Source organism: Nesoenas mayeri, assembly GCF_963082525.1.
Source record: "Nesoenas mayeri genome assembly, chromosome: 2".
NCBI classification, from domain to species: Eukaryota; Metazoa; Chordata; class Aves; order Columbiformes; family Columbidae; genus Nesoenas; species Nesoenas mayeri.
This window is the reverse complement of record NC_137543.1, coordinates 46,788,996-46,809,031: the sequence shown is the minus strand read 5'-3', so window position 1 is coordinate 46,809,031 and position 20,036 is coordinate 46,788,996. Positions and strand designations below refer to the sequence as shown.

The 20,036-nt window shown below is 39.0% G+C and overlaps 1 protein-coding gene across 1 annotated transcript in view; it reads left to right on the top strand.

Annotated features, from left to right (window-relative positions):
- Nucleotides 1–559: 559 nt before the first annotated feature.
- MEP1B (meprin A subunit beta) overlaps nucleotides 560–20,036 on the top strand; it is a gene marked incomplete at both ends in the record, with an annotated part of 34,819 nt that continues 15,342 nt past the window's right edge. Inside the window, 10 exons of the mRNA XM_080364139.1 lie at nucleotides 560–622; nucleotides 5,183–5,201; nucleotides 5,387–5,437; nucleotides 5,540–5,583; nucleotides 6,577–6,655; nucleotides 7,736–7,853; nucleotides 12,135–12,313; nucleotides 14,309–14,527; nucleotides 17,592–17,744; nucleotides 18,482–18,697. Of these exons, the coding sequence (XP_080220265.1) occupies nucleotides 560–622; nucleotides 5,183–5,201; nucleotides 5,387–5,437; nucleotides 5,540–5,583; nucleotides 6,577–6,655; nucleotides 7,736–7,853; nucleotides 12,135–12,313; nucleotides 14,309–14,527; nucleotides 17,592–17,744; nucleotides 18,482–18,697 (1,141 nt within the window). The remainder of the gene's footprint in view (nucleotides 623–5,182; nucleotides 5,202–5,386; nucleotides 5,438–5,539; nucleotides 5,584–6,576; nucleotides 6,656–7,735; nucleotides 7,854–12,134; nucleotides 12,314–14,308; nucleotides 14,528–17,591; nucleotides 17,745–18,481; nucleotides 18,698–20,036) is intronic.

The window sequence follows — 20,036 nt, the reverse complement described above, 5'->3', positions numbered from 1 at the left end:
TTGGTAGCTTTCTGTTGTTCAAAGCTTTTAGTGCCAGTTTTATTCACTGAATCACAGGATGGCTGAGGTGGGAAGACACCTCTGGAGATCAGCCAGTCCACTCCCCTGCTTGCACCAGGGTCACCTGCAGCAGGTTGCTCAGGGCTGTGTCTGGTTGGGTTTTGACTGTCTCCAAGGATGGAGACTTCACAATTTCTCTGAGTAATTTGTTGCAGTGCTTAAAAACTTAGAATTTAAGAAAAAGGTTTTTTTATGTTTAAATGGAATTTCCTGTATTTCAAGGTGTCCATTTCCTCTATATTTCGATTTTCTTGTCTCCATTTCATCCTGTATGTCAATTTGTGTCCAATACTTTTTTCTCACAGCAATGCTTAAAAATAGTTAAAGTATATGTTAGTTATCATAAAATAGTACTGATGGACTTTGCTTATTGGACAAGAAAAAGGTATGTAAGTTTATCACTGATGAAAGGACAAAGGTTTTGATTTATGACATTTACTCTCTTAAATACCAAGTTGGTCTGAAATGCTGTCGATGCAGCTGCTGGCAGAATAACAACATGGGCTGGTTTTCTGTGCCCGTGCTCCTCACTTGGCTGTTTCTTCAGGTGGTCTGGAGTCAGGTAAGAAAACAGAGAGTGCATATTCTTTATATGATTGAGTAAGCAATGCAGCTTAAGATGAGTTTGAGAGGAGAAGACTTAAGTATGTGGCTTTTGCAAAGTAAGAATTCTGTTGTCATCTCTCTGGAAGAGAGGGTCTTAGTGCTCCTGTTCTTAACAGGCCTGGCTACACATGGGAAGAGCTTGTCTTGCATTCCCCATCTAAGCAAAATGTCCTCCAGTATTCGAAGTAGCATTACCAGAATAGCGAGTCAGGTTAGAACCAAGATAAATATTAAAATTTATTTTGCCACTTCATATTTGAATAGAAATATGATTTTTTTTTCTTTAACACAATATATTTGATATTGAAATAGATGCCTTTTTAGCCAGTGGATATGCTTGTAAATAACAGTTCTCTGTTCCTTTACTTCAGCTGAGCTATTTAATGCCAAAAAAGTAGCAGCTGAGATTTTTTATTTCCTGTCTTTTGTAGTGAAATGTAGCATTTTGCTCATCTTGTGATGGTTTATTCAGAGGCCAGGAACTTTGGTGATATACAATATAATCGGAGAACAAAAAACAGTAGGTTGTCGAAAATTAATTTCAGCTGTTCATAGCTTCAGGGCAATCTACAGAACTAGGTATTACTTATTGTGACATTGCTTAAGTGAAATAACATCATCTGGTTTACATTATGCAACTCAACTATTGGATTCTGTGAAGCCAGCTCCAGTATCTCACTATGGTAGTTGTATCCTCGTCCTCTCCACTAACACATGCTCATACATCTCCCTAAGGCAAGAGCTCAACCTCTTGTTCCCAACTTTTCCATTGTCCCCTGGTATCCTCCTCTACCCCAGCCTCACACTTCCCTCATATTTATGCTGCCCATCATAAGTACCTGTTCTTCTATTCCCAGCCTTTTGGAAAGTCAAGACTCAGCCTTCTTTAGATTTCTCTTTGGTAAAGCACGTAGTAGCTACTAACATCTACAAATCATCACACGTCAAACTGACTTGTAATAACCAGCTCCTGTGTGAGAGAGGAGCTTCTGATCACCAGGGTTAATTGTTTCTTTTCCATCTGCCTTGCAACCAGGAAGACCTTCTTTCATATTTCTGGATGCCAGTACGGGAAGTTATATGGTCTGGAGAAAACAATGATAAGTTAGCGAGTCTCATCTAAACTGGTTGGCTATGCTCCATCTAAAATCCATGGTGAGGCAGGGAAATTTTAATCGGGTGACTTATCACATCCTTGAATAGCTGTCCAAGCTAGGTGATGTGGATCATCTTCTGGAGATGCCAGGACATCGTGGTGGTGCCATACCTATTTTAGGGACAGATTAATTCTGTATGCAAATGCTCATTTGTTCCTCCACTGATTACAGAGTGAGTCTACTTACCTAGTTTTTACTTGACTAAAAGAGGTGAGATGTTTCCCACCTGTTCAAGATGCACTTGAATTATTTGCCAGTTAAATGTGCTCACAAGCCATGCTTTGACCAGCTTTTAATGTAACTTAATTAACATAAACCACAGTGTTTACCAAAGTTAGGGACTAATATTATAAACATTGAGATTCTTTTTTATATGTGTACATTTAGAAGTATCATTGGTAAGACTAAATTAGCTTTGTCTGTGGTACACCTCAGGTAATATAACCTTCCTATATATGTGACTGTGAACTGTGGATCTGTTGTTTTGTTTATTTACAAAACTTTCAGAGGCTAGAAATGCATCATATAGGTCTCATTTGTCAAGCTGGTATGGAGATAGAAGCTATTGCTGCTCAAATGAGTAACAGTTGTACACAAAGATCCTCCTTTTGAAACCACATTCAGTGACAGTTTTCATACACTAAGGACCAGCCTGGATTTCAGTCAATTGCTGAATTTGCTCTTCTTCAGTTATGGACTCACATTTTGGTTTCTGCATGGAAAGTGATGCTAGACTTAGCTACATTGGTTTCAGTTTGTGAGCTTTTGCTGCTGCTAGAGGAGCTTTTCCATGATCTAGCCAGTTTTGCCTTTAGCACAGTTACGCATTCTCATTAGCAGATATGGGTACATTATATTTTACAGTTATTGAAACTGTAGAAACGTTTTTCTCTCCATTGATGTTTCTAAGGAGATTCAAGATATATGGGTATAGTTCTTTTCCTCCATCAACAATATTTAACAGAAAAGACAATAACATTATTTTAATTTTTGAATACTGTAAGCATTATTTGTCATTTTGTTCTTCCACATTAGCTAGAAATCTGTGTGAGAGTGAGAGTTTAAAAGCAAATGAAGTCTTCAAACTGTGTGTAACACACGTTGAACATAGATTCTCAACTTGTTCTACAAGTTGCACTTTCTTTTCAAAATTTGAATATGTGGATACTGTCTTATTTTGAATGTATGGGTGATTTGTCTGGAAAAGATATTGGGGGTTTTTAAACTGTACCTGTTTACAGCTATATGCTTATTCTTTTTTTCTGAAGTCCCCATCCTTATTTCTCATGTATCAATGTAAACCTGAATAATACCAATCAACTCAGTGAAATGTGAGATCAAAGTCAATCCTTCAGCATTTGCATCTGCCCAACTCTGGAAACAGTTTTTCAATGGACTTGGTTGCTTTTCTACAGTGACACTGGGTTTTTAAGAGTCGAGTATCTGAAAATCTACCGAATTCTGAGAAAAACAAGAACTGTGAAGTGCTCAAACAGGGCTGTTGGAGGAGAAATTGGGCCGAGAAACAGATTCTACTCCATAGTTTCTGTAATTGACACTTCAAGGTCAAAATCCTGCCGTGAGACTGGGCAAGGACATATGCGGATGGTAGTTTTTATTAAGAAAGTGAAGAAGCAGTTGATTAAAAACTTTGCCTCTTTATGTAACATTTAGATATCAAGCATTTGATTATGCCAGCTCATACCAATTAGGCATTATCTTTCTTAAACCTATAACTACTTGGTTAAGCAAAAGATGTTTTTCTTCTCTTAGGCAATCAAAATAAATTATCAAAGTCTGGCAAAAACTGTGAAGCAACAGTTTGAATTCATTTCAGTTCAGGCCAATCAAAATGAGAAAATGTGCTTCTGTGTTTTCGTATTTGCAATATATTTTTCTGCCATTTGCTGAAGTTTTCACGAGAGAGTCATTTCAAATGGAAAATGGATCTTTCATTTAAAAGCTAAAACAGGACATTCTGACAATTTCAAAGCTTTCTTTTTGAACCTTTTCCAAATGAAGACTTTTTTCTTTCTTCCTTATTTGGTTAAAGTTTTTATATGAATGCCATCAGTTTTAGAGCCCACAGTTATGTTTGCCCTCAAAGTTGTTCCTGTCATTATGTGCCAAAAGTCAGGCCTAGAAGAACATGTGGATCTCCCATGAATATTCTGGCCATACTATTTTCTTATTTGTCATACAGATGGTAGAAGTTACCAAAATCCATATTCTTGTGGACTGCATGGACTTGATTTTTGCCAGTTTTCAACATTCTGATCTTGGACTATTTGTTGCTTCTAATGGAGGTTCCAGAAGCTTATCACATTAGAAAAATGAGACCTACATGCAAAACTGCATGTATGAAAGATAACTAATTATTTGTCTGGAGAAGGGAAAACAGTTGTGGGGGAGAGGAACTATAGTAAAAATAAAAGTAAAAATAAAAGTAAAAATCCCACCCTGCTTCGCAGCATTGATGTTGTATCTTATAATTTGCTGTATCGATATTGTCAGAGCTCAGAATTTCAGGGTGTTTTTACCTTCAGTTTGTGAACTTCTTTTCAAATGTATGAATACAAGACTTCTGGTGAGAAACAGTAAAACTCACTCAGCAACAATTGCTTAGAAAGGCTGTTTACGATTTTACTCACTGTGTGAGAAATAGTTGCATAGTATTATGTCAAGTATGCCCAAGCCAGTTCAACATGAAGCATCTAGTCCAATAAAAGAATATAGATCATATTCTATAGGAATGTTAGGACAAGGGAAAGTCCATTATGTGTATCTCATTATGGCCTGTGGATTTTACATGTTGCAGAAACATAATTTGAGTTGATATGGCTGAGGTGCATGGAGCTGGGGCTAAGGTGACCTGGACTCTGCACCCCGTCCTTCAAAGACTTGCTATATGACACCAAACCACTCATTCTATTCCCTCATCTTCAGCTTTACGATGGAAAGTTAAGCATAACTTCCATAGGTTCTGTACAGCTCCTGACTGGTAGTAATACTCAATTTCATAGAAATAATAGGCTTTTTTTTTCCCTGCTTGTGAAGGACCATTCAGCAGTCCCTGAGTTGTGAGAGAAGAACACTTGTGAAAGCTTCACAGCGGCAGGACTGGGCCACTTACGTGCTGGGCAGCCCAAAGCGGGAAGGACACAAAGCTGACACATAAGCAAATAAACATTTCCAGTCAAATGAGGAGGCAGTGGGTCCAGTCAATCCAATACAAAGCCATGCGCTAAGTGCTGTCAGTTGAGCTTAAATCTTGTCTCTAATACTGTTGAGCGAGTAACGCGAGCTGCATTTCATTATGTCCCTTTCTAATAATATCTTTTTTTCTTCCCCCTCCCCAGCCTGCTCCGGAGACAACTGGTGAGTTCTGTTTAGAGATCTATTGGTATGCGCGGGAGGCAGTCAACAAAACCAGCTGCTCATAAACATCGCCAGGACAGACACAGATTTATAATTACTGTTATTGTTATTGCATTAATTTTCACACTTCATAAAGATAACAGCAAGGGCTGATGTCCTACCTCACTTGTCTTTTTATTTTTCAGAAATAGATGTAGATGGAGGAATTGATCAAGACATCTTTGACATCAATGCAGGTTTTTAAAATTCATTTTATCTTTTATTTTTTTAAAATTATTTTCATTATGGTAGCCACAGATCAATACAATAACTGAATATTTATCTCCTCTTCCCTTTAGCTTTAGGACTAGACCTTTTTGAGGGAGACATCAAACTTGATGGGGTGAGTTCAAATGTAAAATATAAAACCAGAAATGTATAATTGACTTATGCAATGTAAAGTATTGCTGACGTGGAAATCATTGATGCTCTTACTAACAATAAATGTTGTTTATGTAAGAATAAACTGAAAATGTTTGGGGATGGATTTCTACAAAATGTCACAGACAACGGAGTCGGGTGCATTTGCAGAAACATTATCCAGAATAAGGCCAGATTAGCCATCAGATCAATATTATTAGCTTCTAGTTTCTTTTGCTGTGGCTTTTATAATTGTACTTTTAAGAGATTCAGAAGCACTGACCACATCCAGACAGGCTTATATAAAAGATTCTCAATTTATCTGCCTTATTTTTATTATGAGCCAATTAAATTTACAGAACAGTTCTGCAAAACTTTCACCATGTAAGTAGATTCACTAAAACCGATGGAAAATTAAATCTCTAATACCACATTTTAAAGCATCTGTGCAGTATCTCTGTCTAATCAATTAAAAAAAATATGCATAGCAAGTTGCATCTCAAAGAGACCTAGTAGAAAGTCCAAAAGTGTCTTCTGCCCCTGAAAGTCAATAGTTTTTTACTCTCCCTTTTGGTGAAGCACTTTGGCCTGAGCATGTCAGTGGAAGCAAGGAAAGCACTTGTGAAAGGAACAAACACTTGGATTATGAAAAAATGTCAGAACTGTTAATGTCTGTGCACTTTTCAGGACTTTAGATCTTAATGCTTCACATGGGAGCTGAAGCTCTCCTCACACATGGATCAAAATCTCAGGTAATTTGTATGGAGAAAATGCTACAGAAGTTTGAGACACCAGGCAAAGGGATTTTAAACCCAAGCCTTAGACCTCTCAGTGATATGTCAACATTTTTGAGCTCTCTGATTTTTTTCTATGTCTTATATGGGCTTGTAGGATATGAACTTTGCTTTAGCGCTATTGTAGTCCCTGATCCTAAATTACTTTTTACTGAAGACCACATATTCTTTTTATTTCCCAGATACGTGAACGAAACTCCATCATTGGTGACAACTATCGATGGCCCCACGTTATCCCCTACGTACTTGATGATAGCCTGGGTACAGTATTTGCAATGTCTGTCTGTCTTGTTCTTTTAAGTGTTAAATACAGACTCATAAATACACTGTAGCATCCTTTCATCTTGTAAGTCTAGAGCAGGCCATTTCCCATTGCAGTTTGGCCTGGGTATGCATAAGCAGAGCAGATCATCTTGGTGTTGGTGCTGGGTCTCATCTCCTTTCTTGGATGGTTCTCCTCCTGCCATTGCTATGGCCTAGGAGATTGATTCAATTTTAAAAACACGTGCTTGAGCCATGAAGCTCTACTAAGCAGAAGAAAAAACCAGGGCACTGAAGATCTTCTTAAAGCAAAAACACTTATGTGGCTATTTACATAATCTACAGCAGTGATGGCAAATTGGCATTCTGGCAGTTTGCAGTGGCACAACACTGAATCCTCTGTTGTGGAGCCAAGGACACATCAGAGCTTGTCTCCATCCTTTCAAATCTACCCACCTGTGGCTCTGCATGGCATTGGCAAGTGGTGAGGTAGAATTTGAATTCCTACTGTGTGCCACATAGTGAGATTGTGCCCTCACTATATAACGTGGGATCAACTTTCTGGAACATGGCAGGAAAAAAAAAATCATCCAACCCCAGTTTAGATATGGATCTAAACTCGTTGAAACCATACAAGTTTCTTAGAGGAGATAATCCAGGTATAATGTTAGCAGTTCAAGTCTTGGAGAGATTCTGTGAGAGATCTGTAACCTGCAGTCTGCACTAGGTGAAATACAATTTACTTAATACTTGTTCATGTAAACATCAGCAAAGTAAATGAATAAATTTACAAAATTAAGAACCATGCACTAGAATGTACTGTATATTCATCATGCCATATTTTGTACATAACTGTGAAAGAAAAATTACATGGAAACAAAACAAGAGGATGAGAAAATATCACAACTGCCTGATTTATGGTTTTTAGGTCCCTACCCCAGTCTTAATCCAACAAAAAAAAACCCTGCTTATTTTAATGAAAGATTGCTGGAGCAAGATCCACCCTGAGGACTTACTCCATATGGATAATAGTACGAACCTATTGGCTCAGTATTGACAAGAAAACTGTTTGCATTGCAGAAATGAATGCTAAGGGACTCATCCTCAAGGCATTTGAACAGTATCGACTGAAAACCTGTATCGACTTCAAACCTTGGGAAGGGGAGGAGAACTACATATCTGTTTTCAAAGGAAGTGGGTAAGAGGAGTAATGTAAAATAACTCTCATCCTGTTTGTCTACAGGCTCTTTTAATGGCCAGTATTCACTCTAAAATTCATATATCTGATTATAAAATTGTGTTTTTGTTGGGACTGTTTCTCCAGTCTTCTTTTAACTGGGAATTGTAGTATTTTCCAAAACAGGTATTACCTTGGTAGTAATGAACAATTTCTTGCTGATACTTATTTTTAAATATGAGAGGTGATCAAGTTCTTTAAGAAGTAATTATCTGGGCATGGTGAAAGATATCAGAAACAAAGCAATAATTTTCTTGGCTGATCTTTGGATACATGGAGTGTCACTTTCAAATGGTCATCCTTAGTATGCCTTAGTTTCAAGGGGAAAAAAAAATAATCCCAGTAGAAACATGATTGTTTTAACTGTGAAGAAATTAATTTGTTTGACTATAACAAATGGAGTTGCATTTAAACAATGTCACACCAGCATTCATATATAACACCGATATTTTTAAATGCTGCACAGCACTGAGATATTTTAGAGGTTTTAATTTGTTTACCTCTTTTTATAAATAATTATGCTAGTCCACCTTAAATTTTGCAAAATAAGACTCCAGTAAAGAAGTCAAAATTGCCCCAGCTGCTTCCCTTTTGAAGACAGTCTATGTCAAAACAGTGCAACATGAACAAATAAATTCTCCACTCTATGCTGAATCATTTCTCTGTTAGAAAAGGAGATCAGGAAAAGCTTGATAGCCTGGTGAGGAAATTTACTTTCAGAAAATCATTTCCTGGTATGAGAATGTATTCGTAAATGGGAAAAGATTTTCTGATAATAGAAATGTTTCCCTTTGGTTTATTCTGAGATATTTGTGGCAGATAATTGTTTCAAAATTTCTTCGGTCTCTGGCTCTTTATATTTTCCACTCTTCATGCTGCGCACATGACATTGAAACTCAACCCTAAAAGGTGTATAAGTGGAGACTTAGGGAGCCATGCATTTTCCTGTGCTAATGACTCTTCGGCTTTTTGAGCCAAATGGAAAACTCATGTAGCTAAATTTTTTAGTCCTTCGTCACATAAAGTATGCATTGAATTTGCTTATAATTATACCCCAGAAAGAACCACAATGTTTAGCCTATGGCAAATAAGAGGCCTGTGCACAATATTTCATTTATAAGTCTATTAAAAATGGATGAGACATGGTGGTGAAGAAGACAAGTCTCTCTAGTTGGATAACATACCTTACCCTCGCTGCCTGGCATGTTGCTTGCCCTGAAATGTTTCTATCAGCTCAGCTGACACATCTGTAAAAGAATTAATGCTCAGCAACACTTTTTCACTTTTTAAAAGATTGGAGCTAAACGGTGCAGTCTCCTAAAAACAGCTGTCCAGTTTCAGCAAGGTAGCTGTACAAATAAATTATCAGGACTTGACCCTGCATTAACTACATTAACTACCTTTCATTTCGTTCTATTCCCTTCTTCTGGTGTAATGGGACAAGGTAAAAGGTGGGTAAACCAACCCATTTCTCCTCCGCCATTCTTTTTTTTTCTGTTTTTTTTTTCTTTTTTTTTTTTTTTTTAAATCAACTAAGACTACTCTAACTTCAAACTAAAGACCTCAGTCCAGAGGGTGCAGTACAGACAGGAGCTCAAAGTTCCTGGCAACACCAGCCAGATTCATAAAGTTTTCTTGCACTAAGAAAAAGTTAATGGATCATCTTTGCCTTTTTGACCTTGGCTTGCATCTATAAAACAGACAGAGGAAGGTGGGGGAACTTTGTGCCAAAAGGATTTGTAGTAAGCTATAAAGTCCTCGCCTGGATTATCCTTTTGAATTCAGATGAAGTCAGCCACAAAAGAAGCCAGCTGCCATTTTGTTGTGTTGACTGCCCTGTGTAAAAATACATTTGTAGTCTCTAACATACAACACTGTCATCAACTCCCATACGAAGAGCTCTCACCCTGTCTACATTCTTTATCTACCAGTTGCCAAGCCTTGGCTACTGCCTGTATTGTTTTAACAGGAATATATTTATAAAGCTAAGTGAGTAGAGGTACATGTAAAGTTTTCTAGAATACAACTTCTCACCTCACCTTCTCTTCAGGCCTATGCATCTGCAGCAGAGGTTGGACTTTGGCTCTATTAAAAGACCTTTTCTTGACTCCAACCTGTGTGCTGAGCAAAATACATGAGGGATACTTGTGAATTACAGAAATGAGAGAACATCAGGTCTGGCAGGTGCCTGCAGAGCTCACAGAACAGCCTGGGAACCTGCAATGGATGTGCCATTTCTCCTTACTCTTCTCATGAAGAACAGGACTCATTCAGCAGGAAGGCTAGCATGGTGTGGTACAGTCAAATGGTTTGCAGACCATGGAGGATCAACCCTGTCTCTAGTATTTCCACATGGGAAATTAGGTTTTCATGGAGATCTCCCAGGAGTTCACCTCAGCTCTTTGCAGCTGTGGCCCATAGCAAAGGCAACCCGTGCAGAAGTGGATTGATACAGAAACCTGGCTAACCAGCTTGATGCTGGTAAGTCAAAGTGTCTGTGTGCCAATCCTGGCAATCTGTGATTCTATGGGAAGTTATTTGCTAGCAGGAAATTAGTATAAAAATGTGCCTGAAATCAGTGCTGGCTGTTAGAGAATAGTATTTTGAGATGGTATCATCGCTAGTAGCGTGTACCTACTTACAGCCCTTCTTGCAAAAAGAAGACTGATGGGATTAGTCAGAGCATGCACTTCCCTGTTCCTCTGACTTCTGAGAGAGAAACTAGAAATGCCAAAAACACTGAATCAGAGGAGATACAGCTCTCATATGCTTGGGGAAGCTGGGACTTTCCCTCCATTTTCTCTCCTCCCAAAGACAGTGCTAACTATCTTCCAGGTGGCCATTTCTCTAGAGTGCCCCATCCCACTCATGTGGTTTTATTCTCAGTGCTAGGCAACACTGAGCAAGTATTTGCTCCCTCTCTGGCTGCAGAATGATGGTCTTGTAGGCGTTTGGCAGACTGAAGGCAAGGGGAAGCTGCATCCCCTGGTGCTTGGATGGTCATTTTGCTGAGTGTTCTGGATGTTCCTGTAGCCTGTTGTGCTCTGCACAGCAGATGTGAAGCCAGAGGCAGATACTCTGGTATAAGGTGGACCCAGAACTGTGATGGACTTCTTGGCCTCCTATGGATTATGCAGCTTTTTTCTGGTTGTGCAGAAGTCTTTGTTCAAGGGAAGACCATGAAATTATGGATGCCACATGTGCTCCTTCCCAGGTCTCATGCTGTGATTTTAATGAGTAATCAATAGCCAAGGCCTGTGCTGCTTTGTGGAAAGAGAAGTATTGGGGAATGTGTTGCACTAATAAGTTACAGGGTTTGAAAGCCCGTGGTGTGTTTGTGTTTTTAAATTTCTGGGGTGATAGGACTGCAAATCCTGTGGCATGTTTTGTGCCCGATTAATTTTATGGACTTCATTGGGTAAGCGTTGATTTATTTGCTGCATAAAATACCAATTTAAATGTAACTTTCTGTGCTTGCTAGCTTGTGGACATGGGGTGCCACTTTATTGGCTTGTGCAGATAGCTCATTGAATTTTTTTATTCTTTCATAAAAATTTCCAGCACAGCTGTGGTTTTGCTGTTCCTTGTGAGCCTGTGTCAGCAGCAAGTGCTGTAGCACAGCAGCTCACAAATAGCTGTAATAGAAAGAAAAGAGTTTATGAAAACCACCACCAACCTTTCAAAAGGTAAACACAGCCACGCAGAAGAGTATCTGGCCTGGCAGCCACAATCACTCCCAAAGCAAAAGGGCAAAACAATAAAGAGAGAAGCAGCTGCAATCACAGAGAAGAGAACGTGCGTGAACCTGGTGTTCCTTATGGTTGGGACAGGCTCAAAGTGCACTCACAGTCACTTACTGTGGTCCAGTTAAAAACTGTTAATTTGCAGTAAATTAGTTGCTCTAAATCATGTGTCCATATTCTTTGATGTTTACCAGAGTACCAATGAAATTCTCATCAGTTTTCTTCTGCCACAAATAGCTCAACATTTTTCTGCTAAAGCAAACGCATTAAAAACAATAGAGCCAGGGTGAGGTAACTGCCAGTTCATCGAGAGAGAGCTAAATGTGAAAGAAAAAGATACGGTAAACAATAGACCAACGAAAAAGTACTCTCTGTAGTAAAATGTAACTTCAATGATCAAGCTAAAAATGTACCTGTTGAACAGACTGATTCTGGAGTTCGTGTGGCAGGGGTTGGTGTGTAGCTCACAGAGCCCTCTCTCATTTCATGTCAACGCCAGCTGCTGGTCCTCAGTGGGAAACCGCCAAGTGGGGCTGCAGCAGCTCTCCATCGGAGCCAACTGTGACAGGATAGCGACCATCCAGCACGAGTTCCTGCACGCCCTGGGATTCTGGCATGAGCAGTCACGCTCCGACCGCGACGACTACGTGTCCATCGTCTGGGAGAGGATTCAGTCTGGTCAGTCACTCCCCGGCTTTTTTTGCTCAGACTTCGGTGTTAAGGGTTTTAGTGGTGGAACACACCTTACATCCATCCTTTGGTGGCTGCCCTGTCCTCTTACCTGAACTTAGTTTTCAAAGCCAGTTTATCAATAAATTAAACATCAAGTGACATGTGTTTGGGACAGAAAGCCTTGTTTGTTGTTGCTGTGGTTATTCCTCGTGCCACAGCAATTCCCAGAGATCTTACTAGAGATCTGAGTCCTGTTATAGAATCATAGGATCATTTTGGTTGGAAAAGACCTTTAAGATCATTGAGGTAAACCATTAACACTGTAAAGTGCACCACTAAACCATGTCCCTAAGAACCTCATCTACATGTCTTTTAAACACTTCCAAGGATGGTGACTCAACCACTTCCTTGGGCAGCCTGTTCCAATGCCTGACAACACTTTCCATGAGAAAGTTTCTCCTAATGTCCAATCTAAACCTTCTCTGGCGCAACTTGAGGCCATTTCCTCTCATCCTATCACTTGCTACTTGACAGAAGAGCCCAACCTTCTTTCAGGCAATTGTGGAGAGTGACGAGGTCTCCCCTCAGCCTCCTTTTCTCCAGGCTAAACAGCCTCAGTTCCCTCAGCTGCTCCTCATCTTCAGACCCCTCACCAGCTTCATTGCCCTGCTCTGAACTCTGTCCAGCACCTCAGTGTTTTTCCTGTAGTGAGGGGCCCAAAACTGAACACAGTATTTGAGGTTATGCTACCTGTTGTACAGCAGAGCAACAGAAGAGAATAATTAATTTTATTTGAATTAATACTCTAAGAGCAGTATGGCTATGGCAGCCTTGAACAAAACACAAGTAACTGAAAAAAAAAAATAATCTCGCTCTGAAAATCCCAGTGTGATCAAAGCCAGTAGAAAATCTCTAATGACAACGTTGTTCATCCTCTTTCTCCCCGGCTGCTACACCCAGTGCAGGCAGCAGAGCTGAGATGGCAGAGGATGCGGAGAAGGTGTGCAGACCCATTCAGGGTCCTCATCTCACGAGCAGTTATCTGAGCAATGCAGCTCGCAAGTGCTAAGTGTTGATGTCTTGTGCAGAAGCCTGAGAGCTGTCCCACAGTTCCCTGGGACTCTGCTGGGTCTCTGCCTCTTCAGCTTGCTGTTGCCCCCTGTGACTTTCAGGCAGTTCAAAACTAAAGCTGTATACAGAGGCTTGATGCTTTCCTAACACAGGTACACACAGAAGACTGTAAAAAAAAACCAAGGCAAATAATGATTAAATCTAATGTATTCTTATTTAGCCATGATCAATAGCCAGGTGCATATGCAAGTATATACTACAGAAAATGACTTAGACTCTGTTATTTGATTTCCATTATATTTTGCTGACTCTGTAATGACAAGTTGCTCTATTGTTAGCCATTTGAAACTGCCGCAGCTTTTTTTACACTAGCCAGAATATAATTACTGTATTTTGACTAATTTAAAACATTTAAAACTTTACCTTCCATTGGATAGTTGGTAATGTTTGGGGTTTTTTCTCATATTGCAGAAAATATCTGTAAATTTAAATTCCGGTAGCTTTTCTCTTGACAACTCTAACTTGTTTATTGTGAGCCAAAATGATCAGCAATTTAACATCAGAGAATACAGATTAGAAACAGGTAGGCATTACGGTTGCAAATTGCATTAATTTGTGTACTGAAACATTATCTCCACTTTTGGGTATCACAAGCCCATCCAAGTTTACAAGTAGTTTCATAGGAAAGATATTTCTGTTAGCAAAAAGCTTTCCTTAATCCAGTAGAAGTCATCATATTATGTTCCAGTGGCTGAAAGAGGAAATCAAATAACTCTAGACTACAAGTAAATAGTTTTACAGAGTAAGTACAAGTAAATGACTACAAAAAATACTTGGGGATCTGATGGATTATCTGTCACTTTGAGTCTGCACGTCTCAACTTGATCCTCTTGGGCAACAAACAATCTTTCCTTTTATTTTTCCCATTAGGTACAGGTCATAATTTCAACAAATACGATGATAAAACATCAGACTCCTTGAATGTTCCCTATGACTACAATTCTGTGATGCACTACAGCAAAAACGCATTCAGAAATGGAACTGAACCCACCATCATCACTAACATACCAGACTTCATGGATGTTATAGGGCAGCGAATGGATTTCAGTGATTATGATCTCCAGAAACTGAACCGGCTGTACAATTGCAGTAAGTGTCTCCATTTCTTTTATATTTTTTTGCATCTGATATTTGAAAGAAATGAAGGTGATACGCACATGCTGGACTCATCCAGACCCAAGTGAAAGAGATGCTAACATATTTTGAGAAGTGAATTGTGTTAAAACCACCAGAAATAATGGTACAGCTAGAAATAACATAGTCATCCTGAAGAAACACTGCTGTGTAGCAGTGTTTTCTGTGCAATTTTATCTGACCTTTAGTTAAAAACCAGGTTCATTCAGCAGCTGATTTTTGTTCATCCCTTGGGTGGCTGTTTAAAATGTGTGCTTCTGCACAAATCTGTTTTTTTTCCCCCGCATTATTCCACAGCTGTTACTCAGACACTGCACAAAAAATGAGTATCTTTGCTGTGGCTATCATACCTACTCCACTCTCGTGCAATTTGTGAGACACAGTGTGTGTCCATGCAAATAGGGTACAGACGCTCCTGTTAAGAAAATGTGAGCTTTTAAAACCTTTATTTCTAGTTTCAAACCCAGTCTCTTACAAAAGTGGTCAAAACACTTATTTTGCTCATGTAGGATTTATTTTAGAAAAGTTGAGTTAAAGTAAGAAACAGAGAAATATGGATAATTCTGTTACCAAAATGTAACACAACTCTGTAATTGTGACTGCATCAAATGTGCCCTGTCACTCAGATGAAAACTCTTCTTCCCTCCCTCAGTATCTTAAGGAGTGAATACTGGTTTACAGTTAGTTATATTTTAAGCCTCATTCTACAGATGACTTAAATAATTACCAAACTGTTTTATTACAACAGTGCATTTTTTTTGAGCATACAATTCTGATGAAAATAATTATGTTCCTTAGCTTCCAGCACTTGGCAAACATTCAGTCAGATCTTATAGTAGCGCTTACAGCTAAGGATGTCTTTAACAGTGGATGGGGTCCTTCTTCCTCTCCGCTAATCTTATATACTTCCCATCATTCTTGTGCATTATATAAATACTTCATGACATTTTAAGTTTATTCTTAACTCACAGGCTCATTCCCCAAGGGAAATAAGCCCCAATCATGTTGAAATTAGTGACAAAACTGCGACCACCCTCAATGCAATCAGGATCTGTCTGGCTCCCCAGCCTGTCCCTTGGCTTTGTATAGTGCATACGATATTTGCAGAGCTGTTAGTGGTCTTCAGATCACCCATCATTTACCTAAGTGGCCCCTGTGCCAGGGAGGATGGGTTCTTCTCAGGTTGCAGCCCTCGCCCACCCAGGCTAGAGAGTAGATTGAGAACGCCAAGAACAGTTTGGGTGGCAGACCTCCTCCCAGAGGAATCGGAAGATTATTTCTGTTAACATGATTTAATGAACAGTTTAAGCTGAATTTCTGCTCAGGGCCTGTGTGATTAGTAAATTGCATTAAAAATGGGAAACTTAATTCTTAAATTGAAAACAAACAAACAAACAACCCACAGCATAAGAAATCCTGACAGATACTTTAGTGCTATTTTGATCTCTTCCTCAGGACTGCCTTTCAGGCCATATAAAAACAGTAGACTTTAGTCTGTTTTCCCCTTCTAGTGTGTTACTTAGCAGAACTGACCATGAAGTTTCCCTGAGCCACTGGAAGTTGGGACTCAGCACTCATCACCCATGTATTTTCTTCCAAGTCCATCCTTTCACTACATACCAAGAAAGTATATGGCTTTTGGTGCAGATGGAGATCAATACCTGCCTCAAGCAGCATCCCTTTCCCCTATTTCATGAATTCATCTAAGAAATATATTTTAAGCTATTAGGTCTTGCTTTACTCTCCTACTGTTGTTCAGGTCACCGCTCCATGCCAGCTGGCACTTTCTAATTAAGGTAGTTGGGCTACTGCTTTCCTTTTTGGGCAAACTGAGTTCAAATTTTGGTTTGTATTTTGATTTCAAAGAGTTGTTTCATCTAATAATTCTACATTTTTGTTACTTTCTTGCTGACATCTTAACTGAGTGTTTTGTTTTGTTTTGTTTTCCTTTCTTCAGCAGTCAATATGTAACATTTGCTGTGAAAATATTTTCTGGGTTTTTACAATGTCATACCGATAGTGTATCTTAGAAGGTATCAGTCGTCACTTCTGACAGCCTTGAAACCTCTAGAGGTTTGTTAGCTCTCTATGAGGACAGTACAAATTATCTCAGCAATATAACTGATTTGGCAGCAGTTCATACTTAAGTGTTTCCCTGCGCTACAGCCATTGAAGGTGATTTTTGCCGTGGTGCAATGAAACCTTTAAAACTGCCACAATATTTTATACATTGTTTGAAAAGCATTAATCACAAAGCATTTTATTAACTTAGTTGTTTTCAAATCGTGGCTGGTGTTACACAGAGCTCAGACATGATACAGTGAGAAACAAATCTAAGAATAAGGATAAACCTGGACTGTGTCTTCCCTCACCCATCCAGGGTTTGCTTTGAACAGAGAAAACATTTCATACAGTGTTTTCCCTTTCCTACTCAACTGCAAATTTTCCCATCACTTAATTTTTCACTTGTTATATGCAAGACATCTTAAAAATTTGTATGAGTTGAGATATCCTCTGTCCCAAGTGTATCTTTGCCAAATGTTTCTTTTCAAGTCAGTATTTTGGAAATCAAGGTTTGTCCATTGCAGTGAAATAACTTCTGCTCTACTATATTTCAAAATAAGCAGTCCAGCTGATGAATTAGTGAAACTTTATCAAAATCTGTGGCTATGTGTCAACTGGCCGAGGGAAAGCAGAGGAATGAATGTGAAGTCCTCAGTCCTTTTGACTGTGTTGGGGCTGATATTAGTGTTCCTTGTATAAATAAAAGATGTGATCTGATAATTAGTTGGCACCTTCCTGTACTTGCTAAGTGCCCAGAGTGGTCCTGACGATGTCTTTTTAATATCAATGTTAATCAACAAATGCTCCAAGTTCCCAAAGATCCACTGATTGTTTTGTGTTTGCATTTCTTAGTTTTTCTCTGGTCTTGTCTTTGAACATTGAGAATTAAAACGTATGTTGTGTAACAGACACTCACAACTTTTCTTTCTTTTTTTTTTTTTTTTTAATGTTATAGCTTCGTCCCTAAGTTTCATGGACACATGCAGTTTTGAACTTGAAAATATATGTGGCATGATTCAAAGTTCAGATGATAACAGTGATTGGCAGCGTTTGTCTCAGGTTCCTGCTGGGCCAAATACTGATCATACTAATATGGGAGAATGTGAAGGTATGAGAAAAGACTCTTCTTATCTCTTTGCAAAGTGTTTTCTGCAGACGCATGTGAGTTGACTTTGATCTTTGCCTTGTTCTCTGAATATTTGTTGACAAATTACGGTTTATTTTTTAACTAAGTAACATAAATCTGTACACTTCAGGGCATCATGTGATGCATTTGATTTTCTGCTTATTTGAGAAGATTGAATGTTCTTATCTCTTCTGATCTGCTTTCTAGTCTTAGTGTCACATCCTGACACGAGAACCGTATAAAATGTTCTAACCTATGATACGGGCACACCAGAAAGGCTGCTGCTTTTCTGAATAATTGTTCAGTAAGTCTTTGGAAGAAAAGACTTAGAAATTGCATATATTATCAGGGCTCACAGGAACAATTAATTGAGAATATAGCCACCTGTTTCTGAACCTGTCAAAGAAAACTTTGTGAGTTCAGGGGCTTAAACCAATCCTCCAGAGAGAGAGTCGACTGTGAATTAACGGCACTGGATAAAGAGTGAAAACCCGTGCTTTTGAGGACAAATTGCTCAAGACAGCCACAAAAAGCACAGTTCTGCCTCTGGAGAATGAGAACAGGGAACAGTCCTAAGTCTGAAGATTTGTACAGGTTCTACCTTACCCTGACCTGACCATGTCTTCTAGCATTATTACAATACGGTGTTAAGAATACCCATGCACCAGGAAAAATTTTTCTCTCTCCTCTCCTGTTCATTTCTCATTGACTTTTGACAGATTCCGGCTACTTCATGCATTTCGACACCAGTGCCGGAGCAGAGGGAAGCACAGCTATCCTGGAGAGCCGAACTCTGTATCCTAAAAGGGGCTTTCAGTGCTTACAATTCTACTTCTATAACAGCGGTCATGAAAGCGACCATCTGTATGTCTGGGTCAGGGAATATACTTCAGCCCATCCAAATGGTACTCTGAGACTCGTGGGAGAGATAAAAGGTATGGAATAAAATTGCACTAGGGTTTAATCTATACTCAATATCCTTTTCAAAGTGCTAGGGGAAAATATTGTAGGAAAGTGACTCATCTCCTAGCGTTATTCTTTGGCTTCTTCTCTAACTATGTAATTGATTCTCTGCCGTTGAAATTATACTTGATGGATCCTCAGTCAGCCATTTCCCTATAATATAATAAATTACCACAAGTTACAAACTCTTGAGTTATCAAGACAGTTTTCTCACCAAAATAGCTAAAATTCCATGATTTAAACTGTTCTAGAATTGCTGCTATCAATAGCAACAGATGAAGCTGATCGTTAGAGTAAATTACAATTAATAAGAAAGTAATAATAAAGAAACAGAAAGTGTAAGTGCCCTGGAATACCTAACATACTAGTGTAAAAAAGATAAATAAAATTTACCTTACTTTTTACACAAGGTTTGAAATAACTTAACCAAAGTATATGGGCAATAGATAATGATTTGAGTTGTAGTTTGAAGAAAATTAAGTTCTTGTGATTTCAGGAGCCTGTGGCCTACAGAATGAGCAAGTGAGGCCAGCTGATGGACAAAAGCTCTTTAAGCTAGAATTGCCAAAGTCACTTTATGATTAAATTACTTTCTCAAATATTTAGCTAATACTTGGTCTCCATTACAGCTACAGATAGATCAGTCGTCTCGTTACACAAAGTTCTGAGGAAGCTGTTTTACTAAATAGGTGTCAAATCCACTTCTGCCTCTTTTTGTCCCTCAGCTACTGCTTATGGCTGATTGTCCTTTTTTTTCTCACTCTTTTCTTCACCCTGGTGCTTTCATCACCCTGTGTGCCATCAGGAATCATATAAGTGAATGTAAGTGTCAGGGCTGCTACAGCAGGTGTAAATTTCAGATTAGTTTGAGCCTTCCAAGCTCTTTCAAACTCTACTTTGAAGCCAAGATTAATTTCTCCTTACTTCAGCCTTCTTCACAAGTACTCTTTCATGTATATGAGGCTCAATCTCCCATTCCCATTTTCTCAAGTCCGTAATTTCCTTTTAAGCCTCAGATCTCATATATGTGTCCAAATGGTCACCCTACTTTGACAATAGCCAGTAAAACTTTCAGGAATGGGTTAAGATAATTTTCCCCCTCAAGCTGTTTCACTTCTCTCATGTGAGAAGTTATCCTCACTAATGCAGCCAACAAACTTGAAGGAACAGGGACACTCAAGCCCTTTCCAGCCATGATCTGACATCCTGGCTGAGCTGCTGGTGGGTTTGCACTGACCCACCGTGCTCAAGAGGCTAAAGGAGAAGCCTTGAACCCTTTCTGCTGGTCTGTGGCAGCTGTGGCTGCATTCA